General features: G+C 34.2%; 2 protein-coding genes and 1 non-coding gene across 6 annotated transcripts in view; all 3 read right to left on the reverse strand.

The window, feature by feature from the left end:
• The window catches only part of LOC131653713 (sugar transport protein 10-like), a 48,873-nt gene extending 37,328 nt beyond the window's left edge, over nt 1-11,545 (reverse strand). For all 3 annotated transcript variants that reach the window (XM_058923984.1, XM_058923983.1, XM_058923982.1), the window contains exon 1: nt 11,417-11,545. The gene's annotated coding sequence lies outside the window, so the exon portion shown is untranslated. The remainder of the gene's footprint in view (nt 1-11,416) is intronic.
• Nucleotides 5,287-11,538, reverse strand: LOC131653711 (sugar transport protein 10-like). 2 transcript variants are annotated; one of them, XM_058923975.1, is made up of 6 exons: nt 11,417-11,538; nt 10,510-10,658; nt 8,562-8,651; nt 6,653-7,178; nt 5,927-6,550; nt 5,287-5,822 (listed from the first exon to the last, which is right to left on the reverse strand). In XM_058923975.1, exons 4-6 carry the CDS (start codon nt 7,109-7,111, stop codon nt 5,367-5,369), a joined length of 1,539 nt encoding a protein of 512 aa, XP_058779958.1. In that variant the 5' UTR covers nt 7,112-7,178; nt 8,562-8,651; nt 10,510-10,658; nt 11,417-11,538; the 3' UTR covers nt 5,287-5,366. The 2 variants fall into 2 exon arrangements, with proteins under 2 accessions (XP_058779958.1, XP_058779957.1); XM_058923974.1 differs by having other exon boundaries at nt 8,562-8,978.
• TRNAA-AGC (transfer RNA alanine (anticodon AGC)) lies at nt 11,465-11,537 on the reverse strand. The gene has a single exon. It is a non-coding gene; the product is annotated as a tRNA-Ala (tRNA).
• Nucleotides 11,546-15,721: the final 4,176 nt, after the last annotated feature.

Genomic DNA, 15,721 nt, shown 5'->3' on the forward strand with positions numbered 1-15,721 from the left:
GTCACCAGGGTCTACAGTTCCCATGGGGTACAAAGTGTTTGAGGCAACAAGCGTGCCAGACACAGTGTTCCATGAAAGAACCTCGCCCAGTTGTGGTACCCCATGTCAAGCTCGATCGTAGCAAGGGCTACGGGAGTCGACATGAGCATCCACGCTAATCCTATGTGTCACTGGCCTGGGTAGTGGGCCTTTTACCTCATACAAACCCCCCACCTGCAAAACAGAACAGAAGACCCCAGGGAACACAAAATATAATCCATATGCATGATGTGCAAACAGAAATAAACATGATATGCAGGCAAAGAATAAGCATGCAAACATATATACAAGGTATAGACATAAAACAAGTAAACACCCAGTAAATAAAAAAACAAACGCAGGCTAGGATCAACTCGCTAAGAATGGACCCGCAATAGGTCTAGCAACATCCCCAGCAGAGTCGCCAGCTGTCGCACGCTCGCGAAACGAACAGAGTCGCCACCAATATATTTATCCCAAAGCGGGAAAGGAATATCAGAAAACCTGGAATAAAGAAAGGATAAGAAAGGGTCTTTCGACCAGAGATAGGGTACGGGAGTCGGTTACGCAAGGGGAAGGTATTAGCACCCCTCACGTCTGTGGTACTCCACAGGATCCACTTATGTTTGTTCTATTCTAAGGGTGTATAAATCTAAAGCTTAATTACTAAGGGAATGCATGCAAATGAAAGAAGAAGAAACACGGGGAAAATAAGGTTTATAAATAGTTGTGCTCGCTTAGGCCCCGCGACCTAATGCCTACGTATCCTTTTCAGGAATCAGAGCGCCGTAGTTCGGCTCTTTAGTTTTTGTTTGTTTTTGTGTTTTTTAGTTGAACAGTTACATTCGCACTCCGCTGCTCGACCTCTGGAGTCTTAAGCTGGGAATGGAGCGGAAATAACATGTCCTATTAGGAGAAAGAATGCCCTGAAGGCAAGAGAAGGAATGCCTCGGAGGCAAGAGAGAGAAGAGAGAAAATTGGTTTGTGTCTTTTAGGTGTAATTCCATGATGGACGAAAACCCACTACAAGGCTTCGCATCACTTTCTTACTTTGTTTAGGTCTGAGCCTTTATTAGATATTTTGAAGTGTTTTTGGTTAGGTGTCTTTTAAGGGAAATTAATTTGTGACTTGAATCATGCCTTAAAAGAGTTTTTTGAATATTTAGAGAATGCACATCGAGGCCTACGCCACAATCGTTTCTCTAAATGAAATACAGTTTTTGAATAATTAGAGAATGCACATCGAGGCCTACGCCACAATCGTTTCTCTAAATGAAATACAATTTTTGAATATTTAGAGAATGCACGTCGAGGCCTACGCCACAATCGTTTCTCTAAATAACGGTTAAGAAATACACCGAGGCCTACGCCTCAATCATTTCTCTTCCGCTAAGTGGGAAAGAACATACATCGGGGCCTACGCCCCAATCATTTCTTTCACACTAAAAAAAAAGGCATTAGCATGATTCGCGTCGTCCTTTATTAATGTTTTAAAGTTGAAAAGAAAAAGGGGAGAAAACTAGCCTAAAATGAATAACTAGCCTAAGTGTTTAAAAGGGAAGACTAACCTAAAAGTCATGAAGATTATAGGTCCTAAATCTATGGGAACATACAAGTGAAGTTACAAAATTATAGGTCAAAAGTGATGCAATATTAGTACAAAACTTGAATTGAAAGTATAGCACCAAAACATGAAAACAAATGATTCAAAATATTGTATGAAATGAATTAAAAGATACTATTTATTTTCTATGGTTTTATATGAAAGAAATCGAATTACAAATCAAATGAAAGACTAAAACAAATAGCCTAAAACTAGTATTTTTATGATCATTTTTTATATGTCAAAAATTGTATTAAAATCTAAGGATTAGTAAGAAAAACTAGCAATTTAATTACTCAAAGAAAGGGTAAAAAAACTAATTAATCTAAATAACAAAATGATAGAACCAGGGGGGTGCAAAATGAAATATAGTGGTGGTGAATAGCAAGGGCGCCGGGCCCAACAGGGGGAGGCCCAAGAGATTATTTTCTTTCAGAAAAACGGGCCAAGAGGGGGTGCAAATCAGCAACGGGCCCAGTGGTGTTTTGTTATAGATTCTAGCCAAAACGGCGTGATGGGCCCTGAGGGGAGTGTGATCAGCAAAAAGGCCCAAGAAGATGTTTTCCTGTATAGATTTTTTGTATGCAAAAAGAGAACAATGGCGGGCCCGGAAACGAATTCATCACAGGCCTATGACAATTTTCTTTTGATCCATTATCAATTATACCATTTTTGCTTAAAAAAGAAAATGAATTAAGAAAAATAAAAATAAAAATTAAAAGAAAGAAATTTGGGAATTAGGGTTACATGTAATGTGCCGATTCAAGTCCCCACACACGTTAACCTCTTCGTCTCGTTCTCTCTCGCGACGGTGGTGATCGGAAAACTCCTTCTCTTCCGAGCAAGATCTTCAAATGCAATCGGAGAAACGGTGTTTTCGCCCAGTTCGCTTCTTTGTTCCGGATGTCGCCGTTGAGGATTCCGCAAAAAATGACGGTAGCAGGTGGTAAAGACGGTGGTTGGCGAGTTAGATGAAGATGATTGAAAGGCGAAGCACAGAAATGGCGAAGATGATGAAGAACGATTGGTGTTCACGGAGGCCTCTTATGCTCCTCAAGTATGGCTTGTTGCATATTTCTTCTTCGTCTTCGTCTCTGACTCACACTACAATGATGAATATTTGCGATATGTTGAACCCTGTTGCTATGTTGCGATTGTGACAAGAGTGATGTGTTTCTCTGTGTTGATTCTTTGTCGTTGTTGCAATTGAAGGTGATGGAGATGAAGATCCGACGCGTTGCGGATTAAAGATTGATTGACGATGAAGGTTGAAACGAAATTGAAGAAGTTTCTTGATTCTGAATATGTGGTTAAGACTGAAGAGTTTGGAGAATCTGAAGTGAAGGTGTGAAGAGAGGAAGAAAACGTGGGGGTGAAACGATGATGGTGATGTTGCGGTTAAAGGATGAAGATGATGATTCGGAGAGAGTGGAGAGAATTCGATGATGAAGATGGTGGAGGATTGAAGAATGGAAGAATTGTGGAAAAACGGTGGAGAACTGAAAGAATGGATCAAGGCTCTGATTTATAGAGATTCTTTAGGTTAGTTTCTTTTTTTGATTTTTCTGTTTTATGATTCTGTTAGAGTTGGTTAGGAGGTTACAATCTGTTGGGGTTATTGAGAATCGGTTCTGTTGAAATTGGTTGGGTTAGTTAGAGTTAGTTTTCTATTACTAGGTGGTTAGAATTCTGTTAGGAAGTTGGAATAATTAGTGAAAAAACTGATTAATTAGTTAGAATGGGAATTGAATCTGTTTTGGTGGTTATAAGTTAGTCTATTTTGCTGGCAGGTTCTTTTTGTTTATTTGCAGCATACCAAGACTTTGAATTGAATGTGCAACTGTTTTCTTTTCAATGTGTGGTGTTGGACTGTATGTGTGACTGGCTGAAACTGGTTTTGAATTGTTAGATTTTTGTGGTTTGAATAGTGTAATATGCAGGGACTGTTTTGATTTGAATTTTTGGACTGGTTTATTTGACAATATGCAGGGATGTGTGAGTGATTTTGGGTGATGTCTATGACTGTATTGGTGAGTGAATGTGAGTATTTGGTATGGCTTTGAATTGATTCCTTTTTGTCATGTATGAGTAAATGCAGGGCTGGTTTAATGTATGGTGATGGTTTGACTGAATGTGTGACTGTTTTTGATTATTTCTGTTTATGCAAGGCAGCATTTGAAGGAGCATTGATGTGATTATGCAGAGTTTGCCATGAAGAAATGAAGAGAAATGGTTTGAAGATTTGAGAACGAGATCGCAAGATAGAGATTGCGGAGACTTGCGGAGTAGAGCAAAGCTTAACAAGTGGATATCATGATGATGCTTAGAGAAAACCAAAATTTATGTGCCAATTTATTTCTTTGCAGTAATATAATGTAATGATAACATGACAGGAGTGGAATGGTTGAGAAAAATGAACTGCCCCCCTTGGATTTTCTTTGTAATTCCAATTTTGTAATGTCACTTTGTAATTGAATTGAAATGGCCCCTTGAGAAAACATAATGATCCTTCTTCCTTTTCGAAATAAATATGCAATGCTCCTTTCCTCTATTAAATATGACTTTGAGGCTCCCATATATCCTTCAATTTGCAACTTGAATAAATCATGATGAGATAAACCTAAAAGGCCTTAAGATTGATTTTGGTCCAAAAGTCAACCTTCCTTGGTTGACTTTGACCAAAAGTCCAAGTTTTGACCTTTTTCTCTTTATCTTTTTTGTCTTGTAAGCTTGATGAATGAATCTAATCTAATCTTTGCCTATTCTTCATAAGAAGTATCGAACCCATCATTGCACTTGAACCATATTTTTTTTTGAATAATCCTTCCACAATAGCTTGTTCACAAAGTAACCAAGAGAGTAAAGCATATGGTATGAAACGACAATCTGATGAGTGATGAATTAGACGGCCATAAATAATATCAATCAAAACGTCAATTCTCTTGAGAAATACGCAAGATCTTAACTGACTCATAAGAACATATATATACTCTTGATTACCACATGAATAGGGAAATAAACCCTAATCCATATTGATCTCGATAAAGCTTTGAAGAACACCATCATAGGGAAATAAACCCTAATTCTTGATCCTCGTTTGAAATGTTGTCAAGCTCAGCATAAGGGATTAGAAACCCTAATTTCCATGATCCTTGATCCTAATGCTAAGTTTTATTATGGGATGAATGCATGATATATTGCATGACCTAATGGATGTATGCGAATGAAATGTGCAGCTTAAGCCTAAATAGATGTAAATTAGGATGGACAAATTTTGGGGTGCAACATCCTGCAACTTGTCCTAGCCTTCCTAACTTGCTAGATGCATCGTCTATCTTTGACTAGCGCACTAACCCTTCCTTCACTATGAAGTAATTTATCCTTGACTCCTTGAGGTTTTCTCTCGTCTGTGCTCGCTTAGCAGGCCCATGGACCTGACCTAGCAAACCTTGCTTGTAGAAAAGGATTTTGACAAGGTCTTTGTGTGTTGTTTTATGTTTTATTAGTTCTTTTTACGTGTTTATGCCATTAAAAAATTTATAATTAAAATGTTAAATTGAGAAGAATCAACTTTATCAAAAATTATAAGCATCTTATATTAAAGAAAAATATATTATTCCTAAATTAATACAAATATTTTTTTTAAACAAATCTTAAATACAAGATGACTATAACAACATCAGATAGAATTAGCTGAAATTATTATATATACTGTCTAGGCCCCGAGATTTTTCTAATATTGAAATTAAGCAACGAGCTTATGGTCATGATCAACATCAACATCAACATCTGAAACAAACTTGGTCCAAAACCAATGAGACTTCCACACTGTATTCATTTCTTCAATTGGGACATTATTTGTCTCGGGAAAAAACAGGAAAATGAAAACTGTCATTATAAGCACAAAGCCAGCAAAGAAGAAGAAAAGTCCAAACTTCAAGTGACAAAGCATAGCTAGAAAAACTTGAGCAATGACAAAGGTGAACAACATGTTCACAGCAACATTGGTAGCCTGACCTGCAGAGCGAACCTCAAGAGAGCATATTTCACTAGGAACTAACCATCCCAATGGACCCCAAGACCATGCAAATGCGGCAACATACGCGCATATGAAGAACAGAAGACGATTAGCTTCATAAGCTTTAATTGAGCCTTCACCGTTAACTCCAAACTTAGCAGCAATCATGCTTCCAACAACAATCTACAATTAATAACCATAACATTTATATCAAGTATTCTTGAAAAACTGATTAATTTGAATGAAAAATATAAATAATTAATTATTAGTTAAGTTGCAATAATCACCTGACAAATAAACATTTGGACACCACCTTGAAGAAACAAAATCTTTCTTCCAAACTTGTCCACAATGAAGATGGAAACAAAAGTAGCAACAACATTGACACCTCCGCTAATTACTGCGGACATGAGGGAAGCATCGCTTCCAAAGCCCAAAGTTTTGAAAAGGACAGGGGCATAAAACATGATAACATTGATGCCTGTGAGTTGTTGAAAGAATGGAATGAGAGAACAAAATGTTAGTTGAGGTCTGTATCTCGATTGTGTAATATTCTTCCATGGATGTTCCACCTTTTTGGCTTCCTCACTAGCATCAATTAGATCTTGGAATTCTTCATCGACATTATCAATGCCACGAATCTTTTGCAACATTTTCTTAGCTCCTTCTTTTTGACCCCTTTCAATCATAGAGTTTGGTGTGTCACCTAAGAAAAAAGATCCTATACACAACAAAATTGCAGGGACAGCTCCGACACCCAAAGAAATTCTCCATCCACTCTCAAGATTGGAAGTAAAGTAGTTAATAATGTTTGCCCCTAGGATTCCAATAGTGATCATCATTTGGAAGCCCATGTTGAGTGCACCTCTAATCTTTGCTGGAGCCATTTCAGACAAATACACTGGAACGGACTGTTTATGAGTAACAAAAAGTTATATGCAACTAAACTTGCAATATTCTTGATCATTTATACATAAAAACATAAAAAATGTAAAAATGATACCAATTTTTACCTGATTACAATATCCTACACCAAAGCCAAGTAATATACGACCAATGATAAGCATTTCTATATTGACAGCAAAACCATTAAGCAATGCACCAGTAAGAAAAAACAAGCCACCCGTAAACATTGAGGCCTTGCGTCCTAACATCCTTGTAGTTGTGGAAGCAAAGAAAGAAGCTATTAAAGCTGCAAGATACAAGGAAGATGTGAACAAAGTAAGGAGCTCATTATCAAATTTGCAATACATGCTCTCGTGTCCAGATTCATCTTTCATTTGTTTGTAAACACCGGGGAAGAACTTAACCAAGAATGGTTCCATGGAAGTCACTCCTCCTGTAATACCAAGATCATAACCAAAAAGTAGACCTCCCATGGCTGCCACCAAACATGTGACCAAAACAAACATTGTAACCTTCCCCTCATATTGCCTTCCATTTTTTGAAGCAACTAAAACTCCACCCGCCATCGTTTGAATTTGTGTATCTTAAATTTTAGGTATTTCTCTGATCAAGACTTGTGCTCAATTTCTTTCTCTACATATTAGATGTTAAAATTTATGATTATTTTATAGTGTCAATAATTTCTAACAAGATAACAGGAAGTCGTAACAAACATATAATATTTTCAACAATACATGTCAATTTAGTATTTTTAATCGTTAGCATCCTTGTAAATTGTTAAGTTATGAACATTATTTTGCTAGATTTGGTGTCAATGCACTATTATAAGGATTTGAGATTAAAGATAATTCTTGTATTGAATTATCAACGTAATGATATGATAAACATCACATCGTTAAATAAATCTCAACTGACACTCTGTTATTCTATTTATAGTATAATGGAACAAGTAATTGAAAATTTAGTTGAATCCCATTTTTTTACAAAAATAAATTATCATTAAATTTTAAAATTATTTTAATGTCAGATTAGTTTATTATCCCTTAATTTTTTTTTAATTTAATGTTTTTGAATTTATAATCAAAGATATAAATAAACCCTTTAACCACTCAAAATTGCATGCAACTTGCAAAAGATTACAAAAGACCAAACTGAAAAAATAGAATTAAATTGACATATTATTAATTTCAAATATAATTGATACTAAAAAATTTTCACGACTATTATTCCGGGCCATTTGTTTCATTTTTTAAAAATAATTTGTTGTATTATAAATTTTTGTAAAAAATTTACAAAAACCTCTAATAAAAAATTGACTTGAATATTTCTTCATAAAAAAGTAGTTTTTAAATATTTCATCTTTTAACTATAACTTCTTTTAAATATTAAAATAAAATAAATCACTTAAATATGAAGTTATTTTAAAATAATCTTCTTAAAATATTTTTGAGATATATTATTTGAAAAAAAAAACTATGTGGTTTTAACTATGATAAATCATTAGTAATGAATATTATATTACCAAATGTCAAAATTATTTTTTTTAATTTATGAAAAATGAGTTTGAAATAACTTATACTATTTTTAAAAAAGCTCTCATAAAATATTTTTTAAAAATACAATTTTATAAAACATTTTTTAAAAATACAAAAAGAATACTTTAAAAAATCTAAAATGTATCTGAATTATAGCCATTAAATATATTGATTATCCAATTACTTTTTTTTCTTCTTATCTTTTCATATACCGCAGTACAGAAATAACTAGTTTGTATTTAGTAATTATCATTTTTATTACGAGCATTACATAAGAATACTTTCATATACACATAAACATCCACATTACAATAATGGATGTTGATTATGTGATAACAACTATGTATAATTTTGAGCATTTTATACTTTTGTAGCATTTAATCTTTCAACATCCTTAAATATTCGACACCAGAAAAATTAATGGACATAAAACATAATCAGATACTTAATAGGCAAAATTGATGAACAAATAATATTTTACCGTTGTTGTGTGGCCTTGGTTTGCACGTACTAGTAGCTCCATGTTCTCTTCTATGAGGCTGAAACGTTGCTTATTATCTTTTCGAACAGCCTGAGGATAACTATGAGATACTTTAGGATAAAATGTTTTTCTTCAGCAAAGTCGTATGAAATTAACATTACAGTTAAGAGTTCATATTAGTAACTAGATAAACAAATATTGAAGAAGGAAACAGCATTCAAGCTATAGAGGTCCTTTGAAAATACAGGAGTAAGATAAGCCTCCAAAATGTGTATAGAAGGAAGGGTAGAAAGGAAAAGAAAGAGAAAAGGCGGCAGTCTATTAACTTCTAAGCCACTCGCACCGCCGCCACCACGCCCTTTTGTTCTTTCTCTATCATTTCTTGTATCAAAAGCCCTTCCTCTGTCATTGCCAGAACTGCCCACAAAATATCAATCATAAAACTCTCAGCTTGACTCTATAATGGAAACTACTGATAAGCGATAAGCCGATAAGTAAACACAAGTCAAAGCAATCAATGACACAAACTTATCCATGGTACTGAATCACTAGAATAAACATGAAATTCCAATACATAGCAGTACACGTGGTTAGAAACAGAGAAGAGATTAAGAACTAGACATGAGTTGGTTATAGAGAAGATTCTATGGTCTTGTTTATGCATATATGAACCTTCATAGTTCATGCAGGGACACATCCAGGTTCATCACATTGGGAGCATTTCTCCCCTACTAGGGATTTCAATCTCATTATTATATGTATTAGCCTCCCAACATAAACCATAAACTAAATTTTAGGGACACATACATTTTGTCTTTACAAACATCTTCTTTTAGGCAGTCAATTATCCACTTTTTTATAACCAAGATACATGTACAGAGTATCCACTGCCGTTTGGCAGTGACTAATCTCGGTTGGAGAACCTATTGGACACGCAAAGTGGGTTTTATCTCTCAGCCGGATAAAATCATATACATTTACTTCCCACAATTTACAAACAAAAAAAAAACAGTTCTTTTAGTTTTTGTAGAGAGACTTAAAGTCCTTTTAGTTTTTGTAGAGAGACTTAAAGTAGCATGAATTTATAGAAAGTGAAGACCAAAGACTGATAAAGTTTATATAAACACTAAACTTGAAAGGTTCGTGATTTACACAGGTTAAACTTGAAGGCTATGTTTGGGAGTTTGGAGGGGAAGGGAGGGGAAGGCTTTGAAAAATAGGAAGAATTGGGTGAAAATGATAAAAAGATTTTGGGTAGGAGGGTTTTGGAGGGTTTGAGTTTATTCATAACACCAAAAACCCCATAAAATGGAAGAACTCAAAAATTGTATTGAAGGAGGGTTTTGGAGGGTTTTGAAGGGCTTACATAAATTTTTCAAATATCTTTTAGGTTGTTATAGTATTTTGAAAATTAAAAATTTAATAATGATAATGACTCTTTTATCATTTTAAACAAAATCATTTTTTCAAAAAATGTCAAATATTTTCCTATATTTTTTTAAAATTTCATTTTTGGAAGCCTTCCCCTCCCCTCCCCTCCAAACTCCCAAACATAGCCGAAAGGTTCATGATTTCGTAAGAACTAATAACATATTTCACATTAATTTTTTTCTATTTGGTACTGCCATTGAGTATTATTACCACACACGGCTAACTATTTCCATCACTGCTTCATGGATCTTCCACGAAAACTAATCACATTCACATTTCATGTCCAACAAAATGTCAAACTCTTTCATTCACACTCCAAATTAACCAAACTAATCAAACTCTTCGAAATTCACAAATTCTCTCACAATGATATTAGAACAACATTGACATAATAAAAGGCAGGCACTAATTTTCACAAAAAGACGTAAATTTAAACATGCTCGTTGATGGAAATAAAGAATAGAAAACAAAAGAAACAAAGTTTGAGAGTATTGAGGAAGGTTTAAAATACAATTACCTTGGAGTGGCAGAAGCGGTGTTACTATTGAATGCGTTGCTGCTAAAGAACTACAACTTTTATCTAACAGTGAATCAATCATTGTAATATTTCACAAGCCAAGACACATGAATTTCCAAAATTCTAGACCAATATATGATAAGACCGCCCTGCAAAAAAAAAAAAAGTAGTAGAATCAGGAGCAGAAAGGGCTGAATGAAGTAGCTGAGGAAAAAGCACTTCCAAGGTATGACACTGAAGATTATAACCAAATCCTTCTAAATGCTTGACCAAATGGTGTTAACAAAAAGAGTCACATATCAATGTTTGACAGAAGAATTATTCCAGAAGCAAAATTTTGATATACTCAAAATCTTTGTGAAAAAGATGCATGCTGATCAGGTATTGTAAAGTAAAAGATGTTGATATTTTCATATTCTGTTGTGTTTGAAGTGAACTAATCAAATGTATAATTTTGCAGGATTATTGTCCAGACCCAGAGAAATTCTATCATTACCCAGAGGAACGGTCTGCAATCGCAAAAACGTCCATGATCAGCAGGTGCCGATACCAATACCGTTATTCACCGTTTTTATGTTAAAAGAAAACAAATTGTGCTTAATTCACAAAGCGACAACCGCATTCAGTGTCAAAACAACTGTACCGACCGAAATAGCGAAAGCCTTTACGGACCGTGATTGCATAAAAAGTTGTTTGTAGCTCATCAGTAGTACAAGGCAACTAAAAAAGATAAGCAAAATGTAATCATAGTTTGATACACACAATATAAACTTGTTTCAATAAGCAGGAATATGAGAGATAAGAGTATTATACTAAAAATTAAGAATAATCATTTCTCAGTTATCAAAAGATAGACTATGAATTAGGTGAAGGCATAAAAGGAAGGAAGAGAGGTTGAAGAACAAACCCTAGCAATCGTGATCGATCGATTAATCGTAAATCCCAAAATCAAAAATGGAGATGCGGGGTATCGATCCCCGTACCTCTCGCATGCTAAGCGAGCGCTCTACCATCTGAGCTACATCCCCGTCTTGTATACTATCTAGTTGTGAAACATGCAGAGACCAGAATCTCAGAGCTTGCTACATTCAGTTCCTTCCTTTGATGATTACTTTTCGTAGCAAACAAATAAAGTTCTTTAGACTGCAAAAACGAGGTTCGACTCAAAGAGCTTTTCTACTCAAGAGGAACAAGATGACGATAATGAGAGCAGCGTATATGTGGCGAATGCAGAGGACATGTAAATTGTTTATGATGATTAAAATACATTTAATTGTTGTTCGTTATTTTATTAGTTTAATGATTATTTATGATTTTATCGTGGAATAAATAGCTTACTCAACTTTGTCTCGATTTCTTGGTAAAGAAATTGAAAGCATTGTCACCTGCACAATAAAGGAAATGAGCTAAGACAGGTTAAGTGTCTTGTTAGTTGTTGGACTTCTTTAATGTGGAAGGGTTTCTCATGTTGATAATGGTTTAACATTTATCTCTTATTTCTCTAGGTTAACATAAAACCAAGAAAATTATTCGCGTGTACGCTGAAGAAACACTTAGCATGATTTAGGCCCGTGTTATAGCTCCTGACTGATTCCAGGATGTCTTTCAAATCTGCAATGTGGCTCTTCCCTATTGGGTGAGAATATGGATAATAAACAATGTAGAGTGGGGGTGAATATGGACAATTATCACAATGGAGTCCACAACCACAATTTCAGGTTTAATCAATAATTAGACAAAATTGAATTACCAATTTTAATAAAACCTACACCTTTACAATTAATCGCTACCTAAAGAAATCTTAATGGTGTGTAGTTTCTAGAAAGAAATAAGTAACAGCCTAATCATGCAATTAACTACGAAATTAAAAGGAGGGAGAAGGGGAAAGACTGTGCACTGGGTTTGATACTAGTTTAGCGCATCGTCCCCGCTTTGCGCCTAATTTAGTCTCTAATGGTTGCCCAATGAAATTTTTTTGGTCTTCCACTATGATTTTTAACAAAAGAACATACAATTACAATATCCCAAATAAACGCTATAAAATAATTTTCTTCTTTCGATATCTTTGAATTGTACACAGTCTACAAACCAAATTTTATGCACATTCTTTACTCAAAATCGCTTCTTGAATCTTTCAGTCCCAACAATCTGCTCCAAAATCTCAGTCTGCGGCGATCTTTACTCGATTCCACCAGTATCTTGAGTGTTAGTTTGTCCAAAGATTGAGAAGAACCCCTCCCCTAAAGGCTTCCACACAGCACTACCAAGGTCAACCTGGATAGAAGAAACTCATTTTTTTTCCACTATAATTATCAAAACCAATCACAACACTACACACCCTTGCGAACCTCTAAAATCTTAATCAAATCTTCAAAGAAACGTTAAATTAAAAAATGAATCTCCTCAACAATCACAAATCTCAAATATAAGATTCGGATCCATGCAACGGAAAAAGAATGAGGTATAAGATGAAATAAATTGTTTGCAAGTGTTCGCAAAAGATCTTAAAACTCTTTTGAAAAATGAAAGAACAAGTGGTTTGTGAGTTATCAAATAAAAAATAGAAGTATGTGATTTCTAACGTTATGAATGATTTTGAGAGAGAAAATGATTTATGTGTTGGAGATTAAGCACAAAAAGAGTGAAAAATCATACTTGATTCGAGTCATGAACACTTGTATGATTTTAATCAAGTGGCAAAGTAATTTGGAACAAGATCTACACTTATGAGAAACCTGATTTTATCGTGATTAGAGTCAAGGCAAAGTTGTGATTCAAGTCAGGCAAAGTTGTGATTCGAGTCAAAACAAAGTCGTGATTCAACTCAAGCAACGCAGTGGTTAACCATAATTCCATGATTCGACTCATGAAAAACTTGTGGTTCGAGTCACACGGTTCCATGATCGAATCATGTACAACTTGTGATTCGAATCATTTACAACTTCTTATTTGACTCACAGGGTGTGTGATTTTAATCACACCTAAAATCTCAATTTTCGCATTTTCTAAAGTTATTTTGAGATTTCACTTGTGTCATGACTTAAACCAACCTCAGATATGGTTCTTGATCCAAAAATTGGACTAGTTGACTTAAAGCATAATGCTCATACTCAAACACAAACCGTTTAAATTATGCATGCTAAAATATAGAGATCTAAAACTTGACCCTCAAATATGCAATTTAAGAGGAGACTCAATAATATAAGACTAAAACATAAATAAAGCTTAATAGAAAATCAACAAAACCATACAGTAGAGATATGCATAGTCTCACCCTTAATCAGGGCCGGCCCTGGGCCCGGGCAAGCAGGCCCATAGCCCAGGGCCTCAAAAAAATGGGGGGCCTCAATTTTTGGGCTTACAGCTAAGAAATATAATACTGAAACAAAAGTTTAGCGAAAAATTAGACATCATGTAACTTGTGGCCCAGCGGCGTTGTATCTACATTGGGAACCTTTATATCACATGTTCGATACTTAGAGGCTTTTAATTCTCTAAATATTCAATTATCATTATTTTTTTTAATGCAGTACATAAAGACTTCATTTTAGTACTTCATTTTAGAAAGAATATAACTGTAGTGTAGTGAAGTAAAGGTAAACTTAGTTAATTATATTTTTTAATGCAGTCCATAAAGACTTCATTTTAGTACTTCATTTTAGAAAGAATATAACTGTAGTGCAGTGAAGTAAAGGTAAACTTAGTTAATTATACCTAATAATTAGTATTTTTCAGTAAATTTTTGATATAATTATTGTGACAATTAGAATTTTTAAAATTTTAATTATATTTATATGATCAATTAAACTTTATAACGAGATTTTAAAATAAATTTATTTTAGTATAATTTTAGAGACTATTTATATATTATAATTAAATATTTAAAAGTTTATCATACAATTAACTTATTTATTATCAAATTTTTATGATGAAATTAAATTTATTATCATTTGTGCTTTGATTTATTATTTTTCTGATCAAATTAAAATTCTTTTTGTTGTTAGAAACAACCAAGACTTCATATTTTTTATTTTGTCTATGAAACTCTTCTTCATTTTAGAGACAAATGAAAAATCAATTTTTTTGTTAGGGGTCCAATTTTTTATTTGCCCTGGGCCTCTAAAAAGTCGGGACCGGCCCTGCCCTTAATGTAGCAGAGACATGCAACTTCAATATCCTCTTTTTTTATGCTTGACAAACTCTCACTTAGAATTCAGTGGACTTCAAGCAAAAGCACCGTGTGATCAATTATTTCCTTCAATTGCTTGCGCTCCCACTAAAATATTTCACAATACACAACAGCATAAAAGGCATAAAACAAACTTCGACTCACATTACAATTTCTCCCCTTTTGACATATTCACAAACGATATTCCAGATAAGTAAAAGAGTTATACATAGATAAGAAGAATATACAAGATCATAGATCCAATACAGAATATGAAGATAGACATGCTAAATGCAACAAATATGCAAATATACATGTAACTACTGATCAGTGCATTTTGATGCACATTCCTCTACGGTTGTACTTATACATTTCCATGGTTTGCTTGTCTTATTTTTGTATTTTATAATATTTTTATATTTTAATTTATTTTTATTGTTATTTGATTTTCGTATTTAATTTTCAGCTTTAGCAGTCTGCACGGAAACAATCATAACTGGAGTTCCAGGAGTCCGATTGAGGCGTTCTAATAATCGACGGAAAGCTAAGAGAAAGAGCTACAATTCTTATGTTGGAGTCGAAGTCAGAATCAGACTGTAGCAGGGCCAGAAAATTTGTTGAAGTTGCAGCACTAGTTTTAGTTAAGTTTCGGGTCAATTAGTTTTGGGCCTGGGTCGTATGTTTGACCCAGTTGGATTGTAAAACGGGTTGTGCTATTTTCCCTTAGGGTAGCAGCCGCGGTACTGTAGCATTCCATCTTCCATTCACAAAAAATATTGAAGCTTGTACGAATTGATCCATGGCGAACTAATCCTTCTGGTTGATCTACCGTATTCAGGTTCCAAAACTATGAGATTAATATAATTTTGCATTATAATTCCAATTCCTTCAATTCTACTTTGTGTTTATCATTTGCTTAATCTGATTATTCGTAGAGTAGATTGTTTGGTTCGATTGATTTATGTTTTCCAATTTATTTGCGTTTTATCGTTGCTTAATCGTTAATCCGTTGTATGCTTAACCGAATGCTTAATTCGGCAAACG

This window comes from Vicia villosa, linkage group LG2 (genome assembly GCF_029867415.1).
Source record: "Vicia villosa cultivar HV-30 ecotype Madison, WI linkage group LG2, Vvil1.0, whole genome shotgun sequence".
Classification (NCBI taxonomy): domain Eukaryota; kingdom Viridiplantae; phylum Streptophyta; class Magnoliopsida; order Fabales; family Fabaceae; genus Vicia; species Vicia villosa.